At 43.3% G+C, this 23,840-nt stretch overlaps 1 protein-coding gene across 1 annotated transcript in view; it reads right to left on the bottom strand.

Moving 5' to 3' along the window:
- The window catches only part of gnptab (N-acetylglucosamine-1-phosphate transferase subunits alpha and beta), a 93,229-nt gene that overhangs the window by 26,583 nt on the left and 42,806 nt on the right, over positions 1–23,840 (bottom strand). Inside the window, exons 12-14 of the mRNA XM_070900125.1 lie at positions 23,333–23,456; positions 17,445–17,630; positions 7,170–8,344 (exon numbers count right to left, since the gene is read on the bottom strand). Coding sequence (XP_070756226.1) covers positions 7,170–8,344; positions 17,445–17,630; positions 23,333–23,456 — 1,485 coding nt within the window. The remainder of the gene's footprint in view (positions 1–7,169; positions 8,345–17,444; positions 17,631–23,332; positions 23,457–23,840) is intronic.

The raw sequence follows: 23,840 nt of genomic DNA, 5'->3' as shown, positions 1-23,840 counted from the left end.
CCAAGAGTAGGTATAGCATGCAGAGTAAAGCTCCCTCTACTCTGCTCTGCTCCAAAGTAGGACCCCCTCAACCTTGTAAAAGCGGTCCCATAAAAAACTTGTCTTTAACGTAGAAAAATATCTCAAGGCCCTTCACAGCGGCATAATCAGAATTAAATGGTTGCCAAACCAAAGGGAATATTAGGAGAAGTGACCAACGGCATGGTCAAATAGGTACGTTAGAAGGGTGGTCTTAAAGGAGAGGAAGGTGGAGCGGAAAGCACAGTAACCAAGGGTGAGGAGGGGGGACAAACGGCCAGGTCTGGAGAGCTAGAGAGATAAGGAGGGATGAGAATTTTTAAATGGGAGGCGTTGGAAGACCTGGAACAATTGTAGGTCAACAAGCCAGAGCGATGGGCAGCACTTGTGCAGGAGAGGAAACGGACAGTAGTTTTGGATCAACTGGTGTTTACGGATGGTGGAGGATAGGAAGGCCAACAGCATTGGTACAGTCAAGCTTGGAGGTGACATACACATCCATGAGGGATTCAGCAGCAGCAGGGCCAAGGGAGGGCCAGAGCTGAACGATGTTAGGGAGGTGGAGTAAGCAGTTTTTGTGATGAAGAAACGAGGTTGCGAATATTCTGGTTCAGCTAGAGACATTGGGCCCAAGTTTCCACAAGAAAAAAAACGGGCGTCCCTCCGAGCTGGGCGCCCGTTTTTCGCGCCTAAAAAAATCCTCGGTATTCTCCACCGACTTACAGGTCCTGTTGCACTCGGCGCAGCCAGCACGAGCTGTGGGGGGGGGGGGCGGAGCCAGGTCCCGGCGCTGAAAACAGTGCCGGGACCTCTGCACATGCGCGCTACAGTGGGCACGCAAGTGCAGTAGCTCCAGGCACCGAACTGTGTGGGAGGGGCCCGAAGCACGCAGCCCCTAGCCCTGGCCCAATGGGGCTGCGTGAATGAGGCTCCTCCCACGGCCAGCTCCTGCTCCCCGCCCGACCAGACCCGACACTCGCACCCCCCCCCGCCCCGCCGACCCGACCCCCGCCGACCAAACCCGACCCCCGCTCCCCCCACCCCGACACCCGCTCCCCCCCCCCCGCCCGCCCCGAGACCCGCTTCCCCCCCCCCGACCCGACACCCACTCCTGTTCCCCGACTCTTTCCCCCCCCCCCCCCCCACCCCACTCTTCCCCCTCTCTCTCGCTCAGCGGCACGAACAGCTGCAGAATTCTCCCTGGCTGAAGCACTTTCACACAGGTAGGAAGATGGTTTATTTAATCTTTTCTTGGCTTATGTTTATTCAGGTTGGATTTATTTGTATAATATTTGTAGAAGTATAAATAAGGATTTATTGTCGAATTTAATGAGTTCCCTTCCCCCCCACCTCGTTCTGGACGCCTAATTTGTAATCTGCGCCTGATTTTTTAATGTGTAGAACAGGTTTTTTCAGTTCTACAAAAATCTTCATTGGCGCCATTCGACTTTAGTTTGGAGTACATTTTCACTGTGGAAACTTTCAAATCAGGCGTTAGTGGCTGGACACGTCCCCTTTTGAAGAAAAAATTCTGTTCTAAACTAGAACTGTTCTACCTGACTAGAACTGCAGAAAAAAAAATGTGGAGAATTGCGATTTCTAAAATAGTCCGTTCTCCACCAGTTGCTCCTAAAAATCAGGCGCGAATCATGTGGAAACTTGGGCCCATTGGGTGGTGAAGGGGATGGAAGCGGAGGCAAAGGCAGGGGCAAAAATGATAGCTTCAGTCTTTCCAATGCTTCCTTCAAGCACTTATCCAAACTATTCTTAAACGCTGACATGCTCTGCGTCAATCACTAACTCTGGTGGTGCACTCCAAACCTCAAGCCTGTGTAAAAAAAAAAGTTTATGTTCTCTGTCCTAAATAGCTTGCAGTTAATGAACTCTGCCTCAACAACTCGCTGTGGTAAAGTATTTCACACTCCAATAATGCTCTGAATAAAGAAATCTCTACTAACCTGTCTCTTCACTCAGCGACAACTTTAAATTATGTTTATTTAGGTCTATGTTCCTTAGTTTTAGACTCAGCTATGTCTTAGCAGTTCTGGTTGCCGTATTCAAGGGCCCAATTTTGGCCATGACTTGCATCAATTTTTTTTGGAGTAAGTTGGTTTTTCTGATGCAAGTTTAAAAAAAACATTTTCCCCAATAAACTTGCTCCAGAGTTACTTAGTTAGGTACGATTTTTTTAGTTCAGTTTTTTTTTTCCAAACACTTACGCCAGTTTTGGCTATTTATGCCACTTTGGCCAGCTAACACTTACACCAAATCGACTTAGATCAGCGTATGTGGCCAGCTCTGAAAAACACTGCGGGCAGTTAAGAAATCGGCGCAGGTAAGTAAGTAAGGACCTGCACCCAAGCACCAAGCATCAAACATTCCAAATAAAAGTTAAAATAACTAAAAAATAAAAACTCAGGTAAACAATTGATTAACAATTAAATATTTGAAGTAAATCCTACCTTGGGCCGGTGAAGGCAGCGGGCCAGCCTGTACGGGAGGCCATTCGGCGTGGGATAGGGTTGGCCGGCAAAGACTCATCGGGAGGCTGGGGGGAGGGGGTGGGGGAAGAGAGAGGAGGGAGGAGGGAGAGGAAAGGCTGGGCTCAATGGCATCGGGAGGGAGGAAGAGGAAAGGCAGGGCTCCACAGCATCTTGGGTAGGTTCCGACAGCCTGGGCTGCACTCAGACGCTGGCGACTATTCGGTCACGGCTAGGGGCAGCTAACATCGGGTCCTGCTGACAGCTTGCAGGACACGCTGGGAGGGCGAGGAGCATGCTCGCAGACTCCACTGCGCATGCGGACAGCTGCCGGCAGTGTTTTCAGCATAGGGCTGCAGCTCCGTTCCCCCCCCACCCCCACTCCACCATGGACGCTGCGCCAGGACCCGGGACACTCAGCAGAGGGGCCAGGATACTATAAGTTTTTTGGCCCCCTTTCCAGCGCACAAAGTCGGCACATAAAGGGTCAGTGCGCCAAAAAGACAGGTTGGCCAAAATTGGGCCCATAGGAAGGATGTGATCGCACTGGAGAGTGTGCAGAGGAGATTTATGAGGATGCTACCTGGAATGGAGAATCTTAGCTGTGAGGACAGATTGGAAAGGCTTGGTTTCTTCTCCTTGGAAGAGAGGAGGCTGAGGGGAGACCTCATTGAGATGTCTAAAATTTTGATGCACCTAGATAGTCGATAGCAAGGGCCTATTTCCCTTAGTGGAGGGGTCAATTTCAATGGGGCATAGGTTTAAGGTGGTTGGGAAAGTTTGAGAGGGGATTTGAGGGCAAGATTCTTCATGCAGAGGGTTGTGGGGGTCTGGAACGCACGGCCTAGAATGGTGGTAAAGGCAGAAACCCTTACATTTAAAAGGTGCTTGGATGGGCACTTGAAGTGCCGTAACCTGCAGGGTTAGGACCTAGAGCTGGTAAGTGCGATTAGACTGGATAACCTCTTGTTGGCTGGCGCAGATACAATGGTAAGTACTTCAGGGAATCTAATACAGCCAGAGTGAGCTCTTGGACTATTTTCGATCGCCTGGATGGGTCAGACAGGAATTTTCCCAGATTTTTTCCCCAATTGGCCTGGGTTTTTCATTTTTTTTTGCCTCTCCCAGGAGATTGCATGGCTCCGGGTGGAATGGCATGTACGATACATGGGGTAACGCAGTTGTGCGGGGCGAGCTGGATGCTCTTTACCTTTCCGCTTTTGTTCATTGGTTTACATGTAACCTTCAGGGCTGTGTGGCTCTTTGTTGGGCGGCACGGACATGCTGGGCCGAAATGGCCTCCTTCTGTGCTGTAAATTTCTGTTTCTATGTTTATAGTCGGAAAATGGTTCACATCTAGGGACCAATTTCACTGGAGCAGAGAATGCCAACAAAATAGAGGGTTTTAAAAAGATAAAAGGTTTTGATAAGAGTGAATAAGGAACAATTGTTGCTCTATTTAGGGAATCAGAAACAAAGGGAGAGCAATTTAAAGTCATCAGTCAATGAAGAGACAGGTTCGGAGGGATTTTTTTATGCAGAGGATGATTGGAGTATGGAATGCTTTACCGCAGGCAGTTGTTGAGAAAGAGATCATTGCACAACATCAACTTGTATTTACAGAGCGCCTTTAACGTAATAAAATGTCCAAGGCGTTTCACAGGAGTATTGAGACAAAACAATTTGACATTGAGCCACATAAGGAGATATTAGGGCGGATGGCCAAAAGTTTGGTCAAAGAGGTAGGTTTTAAGGAGTGTCTTAAAGGAGGAAACAGAGGGATAAAGAGACAGAGGGGTTTAGGCAGGGAATTCCATAGCTTGGGGTCGAGGCAACAGAAGGCTCGGCCACCAATGGTTGAGCGATTTGAATCAAGGTTGCTCAAGAGGGCAGAATTAGGGGTGCTCAGAGATTTCCGGGGAGGGGGGGGTGGGGGGGGGTGGTGATTGTGGAACTGGAAGAGATTACAGAAATAGGGAGGGGCGAGGCCATGGAGGGATTTGAAAACAAGGATGAGAATTTTGAAATCGACCGGGAGCCAATGTAAGTCAGCGACCACAGGGGTGATGGGTGAGCAGGACTTGGTGTGAGTTAGGACACAGTCAGCCATGTTTTGGATCAGCTCAAGTTTACATGGGGTAGAATGTGGGAGGCTAGCCAGGAGTGCATTGGAATAGTCAAGTCAAGAGGTAACAAAGTCATGGATGAAGGTTTCAACAGCAGATAAGCTGAGGCAAGGGCGGAGACGGGCGATGTTATGGAGGTGGATATAGGCGGTCTTAGTTATGCTACAGATGTGTGATCGACAGCTCATTTCAGGGTCAAATATGACACCAAAGTTGCGAACAGTGTGGTTCAGCCTCAGACAGATGTTGGGGAGAGATATGGAGTCAGTGGCTAGGGACGGAGTTTGTGGCGGGGGATGTAAACAATGGCTTCGGTCTTCCCAATTATTTAATTGGTGAAAATCTCTGCTCATCCAGAACTGGATGTCGGACATGCAGTCTGACAATTTAGAGACCGTGGAGGGGTTGAGTGAAGTGGTAGTGAGGTAGAGCTGCCCATCATCAGTGTACATGTGGAAAATATCACTGTGATTTAGGATGATGTCACTAAGTGTCAACATGTAGATGAGAAATAGGAGGGGGCCAAGGAAGGATCTTGGGAGACACCAGAGGCAACGATGTGGGTGTGGGAAGCAAAGCCGTTGCAGGTGATTCTCTGGCTATGATTAGAGAGATAGAATTGAACAAGGAGAGTGCAGTCTCACCCAGCTGGACAGTGGTGGAGAGGCGTTGGGAGAAGGATGGAGTGGGTCGACCGTGTCAAAGGCTGCAGACAAGTCAAGAAGGACGAGGTGGAATAGTTTGCCTTTGGCACAGTCACAAAGGATGTCATTTGTGACTTTGACGAGAGCCATTTCGATACTGTGGCAGGGGCGGAAAACTGATTGGAGGGATTCAAACATGGAGTTGCGGGAAAGATGGGCACGGATTTGGGAGGCAACACGATCAAGGACTTTGGAGAAGGGAGGTTGGAGATGGGGCTGTAATTTGCAAGGACGGAGGGGTCAAGGCTTGTTTTTTTTTTTGAGGGGGTGATGACAGCAGTTTTAAGGGAGAGGGGACAGTACCTGAGGACAACCGTTAACAATGTCAGCAAACATGGGAGCCAGAAAAGGAAGTTGGGTGGTCATGAGTTTGGTGGGAATAGGGTCGAGGGAGCAGGAAGTGTATCTCATGGACAAGATGAACTCAGAGGTCACGAGGGGAGATCGGAGAGAAATTGGAGAAAGATGGAAGGGCAAGGCTAGGGCAGGGGGGATCCTTTGAGGAAGTTTGGCCCGGTGGACTAGGGGAGGGAAGGGAAGTGGCAAAGGCAGCTGAACAGATTGTTTCAATCTTAGAGACAAGGAAGTCTATGAGCTCTTCGCACTTGTTTTCAGAGGTGAGGGTGGAGTCAGGGGAGAGGGGTTTAAGACAGCAGTTAGCAGTGGAGAAGAGATGCTGGGGTATATCTTTACATTCCAGAATTCTGGAATAGTGAGCAGACGAGAGCAGGATCCGACAATGCTTTATGTGGTCCAGCCAGATCTGGCAGTGAAAAGCTAAACCAGTTGTCCGCCATATCCGTTTAAGTCTGTGCCCCTTGGACTTAAGGGAGTGAAGATGAGGGCCGTAACAGGGGCAATGACCAGGGTGAGAGAGAGTAATTGTTTTAATAAGGACTAGGGCATCAAAGGTGGTGGTGAGGGTGTGGTTGAACAGATCGGTAGCTGTAGAAATGTCACGGTGAATGGAGAGCCAACAGCTGGGCATTTGAGAGTTCATAAGTCCAGTTATAAGAGAGTTGGGAGAGGGATTTTTTCTGCGGCAGACACAGAAGGAACTAGTGTTTGGTGGGGGGGGGGGGGGGGGGGAGGAGAAGGGGGATGTGGGTGGGAGAGCGATGTGAGGAAGTGGTCAGAGATGGTCTTATCTGCGATTGACAAAATGGCAGTTGTACTGTAGGAGAAAAGTGGATAAATATTTTAAAGCAGAGGAAGGTGCAGGACTTTTGGGATAATGGGGCAGTGGGACCAGTTTTGGATGACTAGCAAAGAGCTGGCACAGGCATGGGCTGAATGACATCCTTCGGTGCTACAAACCTCTGTGCTTCTATTCCTCAGAATACAAGTTCCCTGCTTTGGTTGGGTCTGAGGCAGATAGAACAAAAGGCCAAGCTGTATTTACTGACAGCATGTTTTCCTGGGGCAGAACAGCTTTAGATTGACTCCTAGGCAAGTCTAGGAGTCATTAAATCATTAAATCATTAAAAATAAATTCTGTTCTTGGATGCAGGTAGCTTCTCCCAATCATTGACACATCAGAACAGCTTTGGGGGAAAGGAAATCTAAAATAGGTCTCCATTGAGGCAGGAACTACTGCACACTGTGGAATACTTAACACTAAAAAGAACTCCCTCTATGCTTTCCCTGTCCTTTAAGTATGTGCTATGCATTGCGAATGACGATGCTTTATTCTGAGAAACCACAGCATATCTGATACTAGATAACCAAATCTACATCATAAAATAAACATTTTAGGGATTATTACAATATAAGCCCCTCTCTTTTGGCAATTTTCTATTTCTTAGGCAATCAGTGAACAGTGACCTTTATAAATCACTTACTTCTAATAGATCCTGGAAATATCCTTGCTTTTCCCACGGAAAAACGCCAGCATTACTCCCAGCGTAATACCGCAGTTTTCTGTTGGCATGACCTGTGCTGTTATTTTTAATTTGTGCAGCTTCAGCAATGACCCCTCTCAGCACTCCATCCCTTTGCCCTTGGTGCTTGAACTTCCTTTCAATTCCTCTGGCATTCTGATCTGGTTTCAGCTTGCCGCTGTCATTTGGTATGAGAATATGAAGAATTTTCTGTGAAGTGATGGGTCTGATTTCAGCTTTTTGGAGCATTGACATATCTTTGGCAGGGTTTTTTAATATGGCATTCATTTTCATCGCAAATGAAGGATTGAGAGACACTTGATTAGCAGCTTGTTTATTTCTTCCAACCTGGCCATTCTCAACTTGCTCTTCGGCTAAGTGATTCTTAGCACCTTCATCCTTATCAACATATCTTCCACCAGCAAATTCTCTTTCCAATAAGCCTACATTCTTTACTAAAGTCATCTTTTGTGTGTGCTGGGACACGATGTCTTTCCTGTCACTTTGTTCTGAAGAACGTGCAAGCTTTCTGAACGGTTCCAAAATCAACACCTTTGTCCGATTGTACCCTTTAATTGTGATATCACCATCTTTTAATTTTGTATCCAACTCTTTCAACTCATTCTGAACATCAACAGGCAGGAGTGATACATTAATAAACTGAAAGTCAATTAGAAGACTGGTGTTCAACTTATCTAAAGTCCTTTCTTGAATTTTGGGGAACTGCAGGTTTTCAGGAATGTCCTTGAACGGAATTTCCATTTCTGATGGTGCTGCAGTGAGATTTATAGCCTTTTCATCCTTCTTTGAAGCGACAGTTTGGTTTGATTTCTGACCTTCTCGGGTGTCAGCATCTACAGTGAGGTGAATTTTAAACTCTTTGTCACTTTTATCCAGGAAAGTCAAATTGAAATGGATTGTAGTTGTATTCATTCCTCTGTGCATGATCAAATGAATGGTCTTCCATTTGTTGGCCACAGAAGCATGGCGAATTATGGCATTATCAGCAAACAATGCCTCCGTGACTTTTTGAGCAAAGCCCTCAAAACTGAAGTAAGCCAAGGCCTCACCTTTCGGAAGTATGTAGTGCGTCTGATTATGAAGAAGATTCACATCATACATCTGATTAAAGTGTTCTGTGGAAGAAATAGTTGAACAAACCAAGGTGATAAAGAATGGCTAAGAAAATAACATCTCCATGAAAAAATGGTGGAAGAGCAAAGTGAAAACACTGTTGAACTCTCGAGACCAATTCCATTTAAATATACTCATGCTTTCTGATCAGGTTTTGTTTTTCCCCCTCATTTGAGGTAAGTAAAAATCAACTCAAAGCAAATTCAGATCGAGTCAAATATAATAAAATATCGTAACATAAAAGCTTAGGGTTTGAAGAGAAAAATAACTGCCAGGAACAAATACAATATTTAGATAACTAATAAATGCTTACAACAGTCATCATAAACGTTAGTTAAAAGTTGACATGCATAATTTTTGTTTAGTATCTTCATAAATGATCTGCATCTGTGGGGGGGGGGGGTCACAAGCAATGTTCCCTCTTTTTTTTTGGTGCATGGTCCCTTTAAGTGGCTGCTAGGCCCTTTGTACTTTTTTCACATGTGTGGCTTCTCCCATATAAAAGCCGGTGAATGGCATTCGTGGGAGCTCCAGAGCCCTGCGCAGTCATGCAGCTTAGCGGGAATGTTGGTCACAAGCACGGTGGTTACATTTGCAGATGACAAAAAGCTAATAAAGACGGCAGACTGCAAATCTGAACAAGATAAGCTACAAGAACATTTGAATATGCTTGGGAATTGAGCAGACAGATAGAAGATGGAAGTCAATGTACAGAAATGTAAAGTGTTTTACATGGGGACAGAAAAAAAATCCAAGATGGGACTATTGTACAAATGGAGAGAAAATAATGTGTATGGAAAATGAAAGCAGTATGTGGTCCTGATTGACAATACGTTGAAGCTATTGCAATAATGTTCAATGACTGATTAAAGCAAATCATATTTTGGGATGTATTAGAATGTCAGTATGGAGTCAAAATAGTGAGGTAATCCTGCCACTTTATGAATCATTGGTGCAACCGAACCAGATTTGGTCACCGCTGTACAAAAAAGGATATTGCAGTTATTGAGAAGGTACAGAAGAGAACAACCAAAATGACTGAAGGGATGGATTATGAGAAAAAGAGAAAGTGGACAGGTGATACGACTGCTGTTTTAGGATTCTAAAAAAAGGGACTGGATAATGTCAACCATGACCATAATGTTTCACCTTGTCCAGAATAGTGGAACCCAAGGAGATGCTGGATGCTTGAAGGGGATAAATTGAAAATGAATTTGTGGAAAACATTATTTCATGAGCAATTGATGAAACTATGGACAGGCTCCTGAGGAAGATGGTGGAAGCCGTATGCGCTGATTCATTCAAATGCAACTTAGATAGATTTATTTCAGAAAATATTTTAGGATACCGTATACAAGTAATGTGAGACATGAGATGGTGAGTGTAGCATGCTTGGGAGGACACACAACTTGGGACCTATGGTTCCTAAAGCTCGCCATCAATGGCAGCTTTGACATAGGTTCAAGCCTATGTCTGTTGTAGACTCATTTATAGACATTGATTGCTGTGATGAGTCAACAACTCTATTATCATTGCATCGAGTGACTCCCAGGGTGGTAAATGGCGAGCTAGATTGGCCTTGGTCTTTTTTCGTCTAGTAATTCCAATGTCCTTAGTGCCTATTAGCTTCATCCTCCGATCCTCCTCCGCCACAGAATTACATTCAGCGGTCATGACTGATAACTCAAGGTATGTCCTATGTTAATGAAGCTGCAGTATGCTGACATTAACATTGCTGGATCTTACTGGGTTTAATTTTAACTTTTAATTAAATTTTCATAGAATCATTACTGCACAGTGGGAGGCCATTTGGTCTGTCGAGCCCGTGCCGCTCTCTGCAAGAGCAGTTCAGCTTGGTCCACTCCCCGCCCTTTTCCCGCAGCTCTGCAATTTTTTTCCCCTTCAGGTACTTATTTAATTCCCTTTTGAAAGCCACAATTGAGTCTTCCTCCACCACCCTCTCAGCAGTGCATTCCAGATCCTGACCAAGGCCAATCTAGCTCGCCATTTACCACCCTGAGAGTCACACGATGCAATGATAATAGAGTTGTTGACTAATCACAGCAATCAATGTCTATCCCTATCCTCCTCACTGTTCGTAATACTTCCAAGTTTTCAGGAGGCAATTATCAAACTTAATTGGGTTTAAGCTATAAATCAGATGGCTTAAACATGATCTATGAAAACAAAATATTCTGAAATATACATAGTGTTTTTCTTCTTAAATGCCAACTTAATATGAAAAAGCAACTAACATACCCAACATTACACTACTAATCATAGTAAATTTTAAAAAAAAACTTTCATGCACTAATAGCTGGTCATATTCAATAAAAGATGCACGGAATTTTACAGGGAGGGAACAATGAACATAACATGACTTCAGATTGGAAACTCAGGCATAAGAGATACCTATAAAAATAAAGAGACTTGCCAGTAACCCTGAAAATTGCAATCTCTCTGGGATGAATGTTTGGACCTGCAAACAACTGCAACAACACTACTCAGATGTCGGGAGTAACTTTTGCAATATTACCTCTATACAACAAAAAGCAAACCACTTGAGCTCCCAAATAATATAAACAGTTTTAAGTGCTTTACTCATTTTTTCCCCACCCACTCTGATTATATTAGCTAGACGATCAATCAATACTATTCTATACCCGTTTCAAGTTTCATCGACCATTTTTCTGCCACTGGGGTCCCCATATCCATTTTGAAGTTGAGACCATGTATATAGAAAAGGGCCTATGATTGATCGATTGAAAGCTAAATTGTAAAGGACTTTTTTTTTTAAAAAAGAAATCAGTTGCCACAATTCTGAAAATTGATATGGCACATCACAAAAATGACCTGATTAAATTCTGACATCAAGGGTTGGAGACGTGCTGCCAGAGGTCAAGTTATCTCACCCATAATAGCCCAATGAGAAATGGCCATTTATAAATTATTTTTTATAGGTTCAGGAGGAGGCCATTTAGCCACTCGAGCCTGTTGCGCCATTCAATGAGATCATGGCTGATCTGTGACCTAACTCCCATCTACCCGCCTTTGCTCTATATCCCTTAACACCTTTATGATTAACAAAAATCTAACAATCTCAGATTTAAAATTAACAATTGATCTAGCATCAACTGCCGTTTGCAGAGTGAGTTCCAAACTTCTGCCACCATTTGAGTGTAGAAGTGTTTCCTAACTGGCTGGCTCCAATTTTTAGACTATGCTCCCTAGTCTTAGACCCCCTCCACCAACAGAAATAGTTTCTCTCTACCTACCCTATCAGTTCCCCTTAATATCTTGAACACTTCGATCAAGATATTCATTCTACCAAATTCCTGGCAAGTACAAGTACTTGTTTATAAATGAGTTTTATTTCAATTGCACATTTTGCTGAGATGTAAAATGCCATTGACAAGCTTTACACCAGTGGTACACATGTATGTTTGCAGTGCAAGTCCTGACTATGATGCATTGCTTCTGATTCTGAATCCTAAACCTATATAATTACACATATCTCAAGACCAAATTTTCCCATTTATGTAAAAGCTTATTTCAAGTGTAGAATCAGTGAAATTTGCAACACAAAGGAATGGCATTCAGACCATCTCGCCTGCGCTGGCTCTCAAAGAGATATCCACTTAGTCCCATTACTCTGCCGTTGCCCCATAACCGTTTAACCTTTCTTTTCCAACTATTTATCCACTTCCCTTTTAAAAGCTATTATGGATTCTGCTTTCATTGCCTATTCTTGTTGAGCACTGCGTGTTTTAACAACTCTGCACAGAAAAAATTCTCCTAACTTCTCTCCTTGTTCTTTAATCCTTCAACTAACATTTTAGCTTTGAATACTCGCAACCACTTACTTGCTCATTTCAATTTCTAGTCTAGGCCTTTGATCTGGCCAGCAACAATCAAAATTCCAAGTGATCAGATAGAATGTACACATTCTAAAAGCATGCTTCATAATACAGAATCAGCATATTCAAAAATTACAATGTTACAATGTTACATGTTTTCTGCACTTTGTGCTTTAGCTAAATTGTAACGTTTGTTCTACACGGGATAGACGCTTTCTTCATTTCAATGCAGATTTTATTGAATAAAATGATCCAGCACACAATGCAAAATATCCACAAAAGGCTTCAGAAATATTGTAGAGGCAAACTCAGGAATAAAAATGTGTGGGAAGATGATAACTGTTTTTGCACAATGGTATACAGCACTGAGGTTTCAGGAGCACAATGTATGTATGCTGTTAATGGAACAGATATACTGAATCTTAGTTAGGGTCAAGATCGATACATACTCTAGAATCAGGGTATCTGGATTCAAATTTAGAAAAGGGAAGGGGAGGAGCCAATTTAGAATTAACTGCTTTACAGAGGGTGGTGGAAATGGACCATTGATTGTGATAGGAGGCAGATAGTGTGAGAAAGTTTAAGTGAGAACTGGAGAGATATGGAGGGAGTAGGCGATTGAGACATATTGGCCCTGATATTGCACTCGGCAACATATCTAAGGAGTGCGCCGCTGACCTCTGAAAGAAATCCACACTTAACCTGGTGCAAGATCTCCTTCGAAAACTTGTGCTGTTTCGCAAGGAGTAGTAGCCTACGTAGGGGCGCACTGTGTTGTAACCGTACCTGGGATCACGCGGCACAGTGCTCCAATCAGGAAATAGAAATCTCTGATATCCATTCATGGTTTTTTTTAAAGTCTTACTCACCCCGGTAAATTAACAAATGAACCAGTCTCTCATTCTTGGTAGGGTTGTGTTAGGATCAGGAGATAGTTAGATGGATATACTTATTTATTTTGAAGAATTTTTACCATGATGGGTGTATATTTAAATTTGCTGCATATCCCCCTTCCCCATACGCTGTGCAAACAGGCTCCTGCGTCTGTTTGAACCAACAGTAACATTTTCCTGGGCAGTTGGTGGGTAATTAGCTCAACTCTGCGCCAGCAATAAGGATTGCACAGAGTAGATGATCCGTCAGGTCGGAACTAGACAGATCGCAAGTTCGGGATTTAGCGAATGCGCAAGTCCTGAACTTGCTGTCCATTTCAAAGGCGGTATGATGTCATACCGACCCCAAATTCTGTCCCATTACGCTTCTGGGGCCAGTCAGAAGACTGCAGAGTCTGTTAAATCCTGCACTTCCCTTTGTTGCAAATATAGCTTCACCACAGTTACAGTTGTATAAATAGGATCATTACTGAAGAAATTCAATTCCACATCAGTCTGTCAGCAAAGTAATGCATTGGGGTGACTCAACCAAGATCAGAGCTAAATTAATGCATTAACATGTGAATCTTGCTTCAGTAATACCAATTATTTACTAAATGCAACAGATATCCAATAAATGTTTCTCTAAAAGCTGACAACAGATACTCTCAAAGCTTAGGAACAAGTCGAGCTAAAATGTGATTAGCAACAATAAAGAAGAGTTTTTCATTAGCCATTAAGAGGAGCTACTTTGGAAAATTCTCACTTGCTTATAACTAGAAACCGTAGTTGCAAAACAAAGAATTTATACACAGGTTCCCTCTTGTTCCACTTCTTATCAAAATTGATTGCAGCTGACTTTATAAAAAAGTGTGTAAAGAAGTGAATTTAACACAGGCTAAGGAAACATAAAACTGTCATACAGAGATCGATTGAATAAATACAAATTGGGACCACCAAGTATTCATTTCATGCTTGGCTCAGGTGGTAGTTCTTCAGTTAAAAGGCTATACAGGTGCAGTGTCGAAAATCCGGAGGTCCGCAATCCGGGACAATTGGTGCAGGGTCGTCTGGAATCCGTAAAATGTCCCGGAATCCAGACCCGCCGACCTCGGGGCCCTGCCATGCCCGGCCGACGACCTCCTTGGCGGGGCCCACCCAAACACCCGCACCTGTAGTTTCAAGCTCCATTCGAGAACGTGGGCGCATAATTACAAAGTATTAAAAAAATTCACAGCACAGAAACAGGCCATTCAGCCCAAAAGGTCTCTGCTGGGTTTATGCTCCACATGAGCCTCCTCCCACTCCTCTTCATCTAACCCAGTCAACATATCCTTCTATTCCTTTCTCCCTCATGTGCTTCTCTATTTTCCCCTTGAATGCATCATCATAGGCAGTCCCTTGGAATCGAGGAAGACTTGCTTCCACTCTTAACAGGAGTCCTTAGGTGGCTGCACAGTCCAATACGAGAACCAGTCACTGTCACAGATGGGACAGACAGTGGTTGGAGGAAAGGGTGGGTGGGACTGGTTTGCCACACGCTCTTCCCACTGCCTGATTTCTGCATGCTCTTGGCGATGAGACTAGAGATGCCCTCTCGGATGCACTTCCTCCACTTAGGGCAGTCTTTGGCCAGGGACTCCCAGGTGTCAGTGGGGATATTGCACTTTTTCAGGGAGGCTTTGAGGGTGTCCTTGTAACGTTTCCACTGCCCACCTTTGGCTCGTTTGCCATGAAGGAATTCCGGGTAGAGCGCTTGCTTGAATGAATCTGCACTATTCAGCTCAACCACTCCCTGTGGTAGCAAGTTCCACATTCTAACCACACTTTGGGTGAACAAGTTTCTCCTGAATTCCCTACTGGATTTATTAGTGACTATCTTAAAAATATGGCCCCTAGTTTTGGTCTCCACCACAAATGGAAACATCTTCTCTATGTCAACCTATCAAACCCTTTCATAATCTTGAAAATCTCTATCGGGTCACTCATCGGTCTTCTCTTTTCTAGAGAAAAGAACACCAAGCTGCTCAATCTTTCCTGATAGGTATAACTTCTCAGCTCTGGTATCATTCTAGTAAATCTTTTTGGCACTGTCTCCAGTGCCTCTATGCTTTTGATAACATGGGAACCAGAATTGGCCACAGTACTCCAAGTGTGGTCTAGCCAAGAATCTACACAAGTTTAACATAACTTCTCTGCTTTTCAATTCTATCCTCTAGAAAGCATTGCGTTTTTTTTTTAATGGCCTTATTAACCTGCGATGCTATTTTCAGCGATTTGTGCATCTGTACCCCCATATCCCTCTGTTCCTCTACCCCATTTATTTTCTAAGCAATATGTAGCCTCCTTATTCTTCCTACAGTAAACTATTATCTCGCACATATCTATATTGAAGTTTATTTGTCATTTACATGCCCATTTTGTTAAGAAGAAACCATCCCACATACACTCTATGAATTATTTCTCAAGGCTACTTTTGCCAATTTGATTTGTCCAATCAATATGAAGATTAAAATCGCCCATGATTATTGCCGTAGCTTTCTTACAAGCCTCCATTATTTCTTGATTCATACTCTGCCCTACAGTGTGGCTACTGTTAAGAGGCCAGTAGACTATTCCCACCAGTGACTTCTTTCCCTTATTATTTCTTATCTCCAACCAAACTGATTCTATATCCTAATCTTCTGAGCCAATATTATTTCTCACTACTGCACTGATCTCATCCTTTAACAACAGAGCTGTATTTTGTTGAAGTCCTCTTCTGTATTAACAACTTGATGTCATTCGAAGGCTTTTCTGGAAATCCAAATATATTACGTCAACTGCATTACCCTTATCTACCCTTTCTGTTCTTCAAAGAATTCAAAAAGGTTCTTTTGGAACCTGTGCTGACTACTCAAATATTTTTTCAGTTTCTAGATGTTTTTCTATTACATCTTTGATTAAGGATTCAATTATCTTTCCTTCCATCAACGTTGAGCTAATTGGTTGGACTTGTTCGATCGCCCCATATAGGAATCACATTAGCTGGTCGCCAGTCCTTGGCACTATTCCCTTTTCTAATGAAATTGCCAGATCTGCCTGTTGGGATTGACGTTAATAGACTACACAAGACTATTGAAGAATATTAAGAAGTTTCCAGGTATTCTGGGCAACGCCCCTCCCTCAACCAGTACTATCACAAGATAATTATGGATGAGGAAACCATTTGGTCCATCTTAGTTCATCCATTCAAAATGACAATGATGATAATGGTGGCAGAGAGGATGGAGAAAAGCAAACATTTATATAGCACCTTTAAATATGGAAATCAAGTCCCTCCATTGCAGCATCCAATTGGTTCTTACATAATTCCAGGATTTTTGAATTCATTACTCTATCTAGGAATCTATTCCATGTCACTCCGTGTAAAAAAACTTCCCGGTATCAGTCCTAAATTTGCTTTTTACCCGTTTGAATCTGTGGAACTTTGTTCTACTCTCATTTTAATGTAATTTTCTGCAGCACTTTGAATACCATGTAGGTGGGTTGCCAATTTTTCCTTCCAGCACTTTACACTTGTCTGTGTTTCATCTGCTATTGTTCAAAAACAGATTAACTGCTCTTTCATCTCATTTATAAGAATCTTGCTGTGTACAAACCAGCTGCCTACATAAGTGATTTAGCTTTCAAAGTAATTGTTTGGTTGCAATGCACTTTGGGGTGCCCTGAGGACATGATATATGCATGTTTTTCTTTAATAGTAACTCTTCTTCACAAATGCACATCTAAAAAAAAAATTAGGCATTCATGCTGAGCCTAATGCTGAATTTGACAGACAAATTCAACAGAATTCACACTTGAATCTGATTAGTGTTCCTGATAATTCCAATAGCAAACTCACTCAATCAGTGGACAATCATAGTTGGCAGGTAGAGGGAAGACACACTCTGCACATCCCTGATTATCCTGTCCTTCCTCAAACAGCTTACATCCTTATGCACTGGTTCACCTCTCCCCTTACAAAGAATATCTGGCTAGTGCATTAAATTTGGGGTAATAAGTGTCACGTTGGGAATGCAAATAATGTGTATGCAATGATGTTGCATGGATGTCATGAAATGCACACAATAAAAACATGGAGTCAGGCAGCTAATCCGTGTTGTGCTTCGGTAAGTTAGGTAAGATTTTGGTTTTGCTTCACAGCCTCAAATCAAGCATCAAGTATGGATTCAGGGGGATTCACAGGCTACATCAAGGTGGGGTTTTATAGAGAGTGAAAGTCCGAGTTGAGCTAATTAACATACAAATCTGCTGCCAACTTGCAATAATCTAGCTTCTATAATCCATTAGAGAAATGTGCAAGAGATTTATGGATCGAAATTCACACTTACCCTGCCCACAATCACCAGCGTCAAACCCACATGACAAGACATTACAAGCTTGATCACAAAACTTATCAGCCAGCCAGGAGTTGGCACAACCTTGGTTGCAATAGGTTACTCCAGGGAGACCTCCAGCAAACTGCCAGGCCTGCGCATTCACCACTCCTCCACCACCACGACCACCGGCAGTGTTACCTGCAAATTAGAATATTAAACATTTTTAATAGTCTATTCAAAATTTTAAAAACAGGAAAAACAATATAACAACAACTTGAATTTATATAGCGCCTTTAACATAGTAATAATGTCCCAAAGCACTTCAGGAGCGATTAACAACCAACATTTGACACCGGGCAACAAATTAGAACATTGATCAAAAGCTTGGTTGGAGCATCTTAGAAGGAGGAGGCGTAGGACTCAATTTTGGCCCAGTTCGTTTTTCGGCGCACTTATCGGAGATGCGCCGCTTTTTTCAGTTCAGAACTGTGCCGAAAAATTTCCTTTCCACTTTGGCCACTGTCCGACGACCTCCCTGTGGTCGCGCAGCGTAGCCAGTCGAGTCAGGGGGTGGAGCCAGCGTCCTGCGCTGAAAACATGTTGGAACGTCTGCACATGCACAGTGGAGTGTCCGCGCATGCACAGTAGCTCCTCGCCCCCAGCCTCTCAGTGTCTTGCTGCAGCCGTGTGTGGGACCCGATGCCGGCCAAATATTGTTGAGTAGGAGTAGTTGATTTGAAGCTTTAATCTTGGAAATCGCACTGGGAGGCCAGTCGTCCAGGGCTAGGGCAGAACTGATAGAAATCATCCAGGCAGGAGCACTATCAGTTCTGCCCTAGCCCTGGACGAGTGGCCTCCCACACCGGCCAGCCTGCTGCCTTAAAAAAGATGAAGGTAGGACTTACTTCAATTTATTTGTTATTGAATGCTTATTACTTTTTGTTTCCAAAGTTTAGTGCTTTGTAAGTCCTGGTGTTTTAGGTGCAGGTCCTCTCCGCTTCCCTTCCTGCCCCTATCCCAGGCCGAATGGCCTCCGACGTACCTACCTGCGCTGATTTCTTAACTCTCCGCAAGGGTTTTCTGGAGTGGCCACATACGCTGGCTTAAGTAGATTTGGAGTAACTATTAGCTGGCCAAAGTTGCCTAAATGGGCAGAACTGGCATAGGTGGCTGGTAATGCCCGGATCTGAGAAAAAAACAAATCTAAAAAAAAATCATAACTAACTCACTTATACTGGTGCAAATTGAATGTGCAAAATGGGGATTTTTAAGTTACGCCAGAAAAATCAAGTTAGTCCAAATAAAATGGAGCAACTCCTGGCCAAAATTAAGCCTGTAGAGAAGCAGTGACATTGCGGGAGGGAATTCCAGAGCTTAGAATCTAGGCAGCTGAAGACATGGACAGCAATGGTGGGGCGATTAAAATCGGGGATGCGCAAGAGGTCAGAATTGGAGGAGTGCAGAGATCTCAGGGGTGTAGGGCTGGAGGAGGTTAGAGTTAGGAAGGCACAAGGCCATGGAGAGATTCAACAAGTTATATTGATTTAGCATCTTTAATGTAGTAAAGCATCCAAAGATGGTTCAGAGATGAAAAAAAAAGGATCCCATTCATTCTCACAAGGTCTTTTGTTTGCTAAATTTCACATCATTTATTGTTCCCTTAACAATAAAGAACCCATTTTTTTTTTTTTTTAAATCCTTTGGAACACTGTTTATCTACCAAAGACAAAATAATGATGTATTATATGCTATTTATATCATCCATGGCTGAAATGCCAATGAGATTTGCAGTTGTGAGCACAACAGATGGCAACTTGAGATGGGTCACACAGGAAAGCAAATAAAGTACTAGAACTGGAAGGCATACTTAGACTTGTGTTTGCCCAGTTGATCAGGATGCAATATTAGTGATCAGCATTGGCACTTCTCAAACCAGCGATTGTCCATATTCACACAATCCAATTGTGTTTTTTCCTTGTTAATGGAATAATAGTTATACAGTTGGGAGTTTGAGACTAATGCAGCAATAAATATGAGTTATGCTTAAATCTATTCATTGGTTGCTTGAACAAAATACAGACCACCAGAATAGGTGTATCGGTTGACTATCATGTGATACCGTGCTGCCTCTATGTATATGGCAGACGAATGTCGCCGAATGCCAAATACATTCTAATGTTCCACTCTTTTAAAGCTCGCAGCAGGTTTTTAGCATTAGCATCCCCAGCATTGAAGCACTGACCATACTCGATCAGCTCCGCTGGGCAGGCCATAGTTCGCATGCCAGACACGAGACTCCCAAAGCAAGTGCTCTACTTGGAGCTCCTTCACGGCAAACGAGCCAAAGGTGAGCAGCGGAAACGCTACAAGGACACCCTCAAAGCCTCCCTGATAAAGTGCAACATATTCCCACATACCTGGGAGTCCCTGGCCCAAGACCGCCCCAAGTGGAGAAAGTGCATCCGAGAGGGCGCTGAGCACGAGTCTCAACACCGAGAGCATGCAGAAATCAACCGCAGATGGCGGAAAGAGCGTGCGGCAAACCAGTCCCACTCACCTCTTCCCTCAACGACTATCTGTCCCATCTGTGACAGAGTCTGTGGCTCACGTATTAGACTGTTCAGCTACCAAAGAACTCACTTCAGGAGTGGAAGCAAGTCTTCCTCAATTCCGAGGGACTGCCTATGATGATGATTAAATGCCAAGAACCCATGATACGTGTAGTTTCATAATATGATTAGGCAGAGTCAACACAGATTTATAAAAGGGAATTAGCGTTTGAAAAATCTGTTAAGAGTTTTTTGAGGCTGTAACTAGCAGAGTAGATAAGGGGATGTGGTATATTTGGATTGTCAAAAAGCATTCGATAATGTGCTACACAAGAGGTTATTACACAAAATACAGTCGAGACTGGGGATAATATATTAACATGGACTGAGGATTGGTTAACAGACAGAAACCAGAGTAGGAATAAACAGGTTATTTTCTGGTTGGCAGACTGTAACTAGTGGGGTACCGCAAGGATCAGTGCTGGGGCCTCAGTTATTCACAATCTATAGAGATGAAGGGACTGAGGGCAACGTATCCAAGTTTACTGATGAACAAAGCTAGGTGAGAAAGAAACTGTGAGGAGAACACAAAGGCTGCAAAGAGATACAGACAGGTTAAGTGAGAGGGAAAAAATGTGGCAGATGGAATATAATATGTGGAGAAATGTTAAGTATCCACTTTAATAGTAGGAAAAATAAAAATGCAGCTTAATTTTTTTTAAATGTGGGAGACTGGGAAATGTTCAGAGGGATTTGGGTGTCCTTGTACATGAATCAAAGTTAACATGCAGGTACAGTAAGCAATCAGGAAAGCAAATGATGCATTAATCTTTATTAGAGATTGGAGCACAAAGTAAAAAAAGTCTTACTGCAATTATCCAGGGCCTTAAGTGAGATCATATCTGGAGCACTGTATACAGTTTTGGTCTCCTTACATAAGGATACACAGTACTTGCCTTAGAGAGTGGAGCCAAGGTTCACTAGATTGAATCTTGGAATAAGGGGATTTGCCCTATGAAGAGAGACGGAGTAGACTAGGACTATATTCCCTAGAGTTTAGAAGAATGAGAGGTGCTCTCATTGAAACATATAAAATTCTTAAGGGACTTGGCAGGGAGGATGTTTTCCCTGACTGGGGAGTCTAGAACCAGGGGTCAGTGTCACAGAATAAAGGGTCGGCCATTTAGGACTGAAGAGGAGAAATTTCTTCACTCAGGAGGGTGGTGAATCTTTGTAATTCTCCACCCTAGAGGGCTGTGGAGACTCAGTCGTGAGTATATTCAAAACAGAGATCGATAGATTTTTGGATACTAAGGGAATCAAGGGATATGGGGATAGTGCGGCAAAGTGGACCTGAGGTAGAAGATCAGCCATGATCTTATTGAATGGCTCAAAGGACTGAATGGCCTATTCCTGCTCTTATTTCTTACGTTATTTTCTATACTGATCCATATTTGTCAAACTCTACTTTAAAGCACAAATGACAAAGTTACAGATAACGATGTTTATGCTGCAGATTCATTAGTGCTCCAAGAAGTAAAAGGATTACTCCAACAAATGGGAAACGGTAAAACTCAACACAAGCTAGCTGGCCTTGCGTCAGGGTTGCCATTTTGTGGCCATGTCTGAGGCGAGGACGTACAACATTATTGTGTGAGTGAGCTTTGGTTGCAACATTTCACACATTGACGTCAATGCACATTGGGTAGGTGGGAACTTTTGACTCCACAGCGTGATTCGGCACCTCGGCTTCAGTAACCACTGAAAAGATGAGAGCCGCAATCAGGAGGAAAAACAATGAATGAAAAATAGATTTTTTCAATTCAATTATAAATAGTTACAGAAAACAGTCACACCCTATTGCACTTCTTTAAATCAGTCAGACGCTTAGTGTTACTTAAGGATACAATGTCATTAAAATTACAATTTTAACAAACAGAAACTCTTAACGGAGCAAAGTTCCACATCCATACATTCCAAATAATGAGGGGTCTGCGTTGGACTGCATTTTGTTGCACGTGGCCAGTGTGTTTATATCCGAGTTACCTCAGTCCCTAAGTAACCGGAAGTTCATGACAACTGAACTTGCATTCTTACCCGAAACTGTATTATTTTGAACTAGCAAGTACTTGCACAAAAGCACTCAAAGTTAACTTTTAGACTGATTTTTAATACCTGTGACTGTAATTTAAGTTTACATTTGTATTGACTAAAATGTGGAATGTTCAGCCACAGCTTTACAAATGTTGATACACTATATAAAACATCTGCTCATGTGCGACAACTATAATCAAAAGGTGAGAGATTAGGGTATGGCGATAAATACACCAAGTAGCTATTTTGCCTGATCCTTTTAATGAAATGCGTAATAAAATTACATCACTCATGATTAAAGCACTAATTTATTCACATTATTTTTCAATAATGATCACAATGAATTCAATCACTATGAATGATGAGTCATTTCACCAATCCTGCTGGAATTGGCGTAATCCTGCAATTATTCTAGTTTCAGTATGACACTTAATTGCAGTACTCTGAAGATGTTTTATACTTCAGTGGGCAGCACCTTGCCTCAGAATCAGAAGGTTGTAGGTTCAAGTCCCACCCTAGGGACCTGAGCACATCTGAGAACAAATCTAGGCTGACACTCCAGTGCAGTGCTGAGGGAGTGCTGCCCAGTTTCCCACATTACAACAGTGACTACACTTCAAAAGTACTTCATTGGATGTAAAGCACTTTGAGACGTCCGGTGTTCGTGAAAGGTGCTATATAAATGCAAGTCTTTCTTTTTCAAATCAGAATGAGGATAGACTGCTTTAGGTACGTTCAGCTAAACTCCAAAGTTAGGCAAGCGAAATCAAACTTCACAACAAGCTTACAAATTCAAAAAACCTTAAGCTGTTGCTTAACCATGGGAAATATACAAATTCTGTCTGTGCAGTCCAATCAATAGAGAGAAAAACAAACATTTTCCAGTGGGAAACAGAGCAGTGCTAACGAAGGCCAGAGACTAAAAAAAGCACACAGTCCATGAAGCCTTCTTTATGGCAACATATGGCTATGCAGTTGTTAAAGGAACAATATGCCTAGATAATTCTCTTCTCCCTCCATCATTTGAGTGCCTGAACAAGGAGGAAAGGCAGAATATGAGGTGGCGCCTCATTTGCTTAGCCCACACAAACTGAATTTGTAACTAGACATTAGAGCCAACATGCCAGTGTATAACCTGTTGCGCTACCCAGTCCCCAAAAATCCACGTCCCTCTCGAAACTCTGTTCAGCGATTTGTGGATGTGCCATATAGTGTTGCACTGGGTGCAAGAGAAAAGATCCAAGTGGTTTAACCTACCAAGGCAATCACCTCCATCCCAGTCACAAGCTGAATTATTGCAAGCCTTATCACAGTAGCCATCTTTAATCCAGGAGCCAGGACATCCATCGGCACAATTTGGAACTGGCCAGGTGAGATAAACCTAAAATTTAAAAAGTAAAAGTTTGGTTTCTGTAATAGTCACCAAACTAGCTGAATATAGTGGGGCCAAGTTTCGGCTCCTGTTTTTTTTGGAGCAACTGGTTTAGAATGGAGTATCTTAGAAATTGCAATTCTCGGCATTTAGTTTGCTCCAGTTCTAGTCAGTTGGAACAGTTCCAGTTTGGAAAGGTTTTTTTTTTTAAAAAAAGGGGGCGGGTGTCCGGCCACTTACGCCCATTTTGAAAGTGTAGGCAGTTTAGGGGGGTGGGGGAGAAAGAGAGGGGGGGGGATGGGGAAAGAGAGAGAGAGGGGGGGGATGGGGGAGAGAGGTGGGAGGGGGGGGGGGGAGTGAGAGGTGGGGAGGGGGGGGGAGGAGTGAGAGGTG

This window comes from Pristiophorus japonicus, chromosome 15, assembly GCF_044704955.1.
Source record: "Pristiophorus japonicus isolate sPriJap1 chromosome 15, sPriJap1.hap1, whole genome shotgun sequence".
In the NCBI taxonomy this organism is placed as follows: domain Eukaryota; kingdom Metazoa; phylum Chordata; class Chondrichthyes; family Pristiophoridae; genus Pristiophorus; species Pristiophorus japonicus.
The sequence above is the reverse complement of the archived record's forward strand: the minus strand, read 5'-3'. Positions and strand labels throughout refer to the sequence as shown.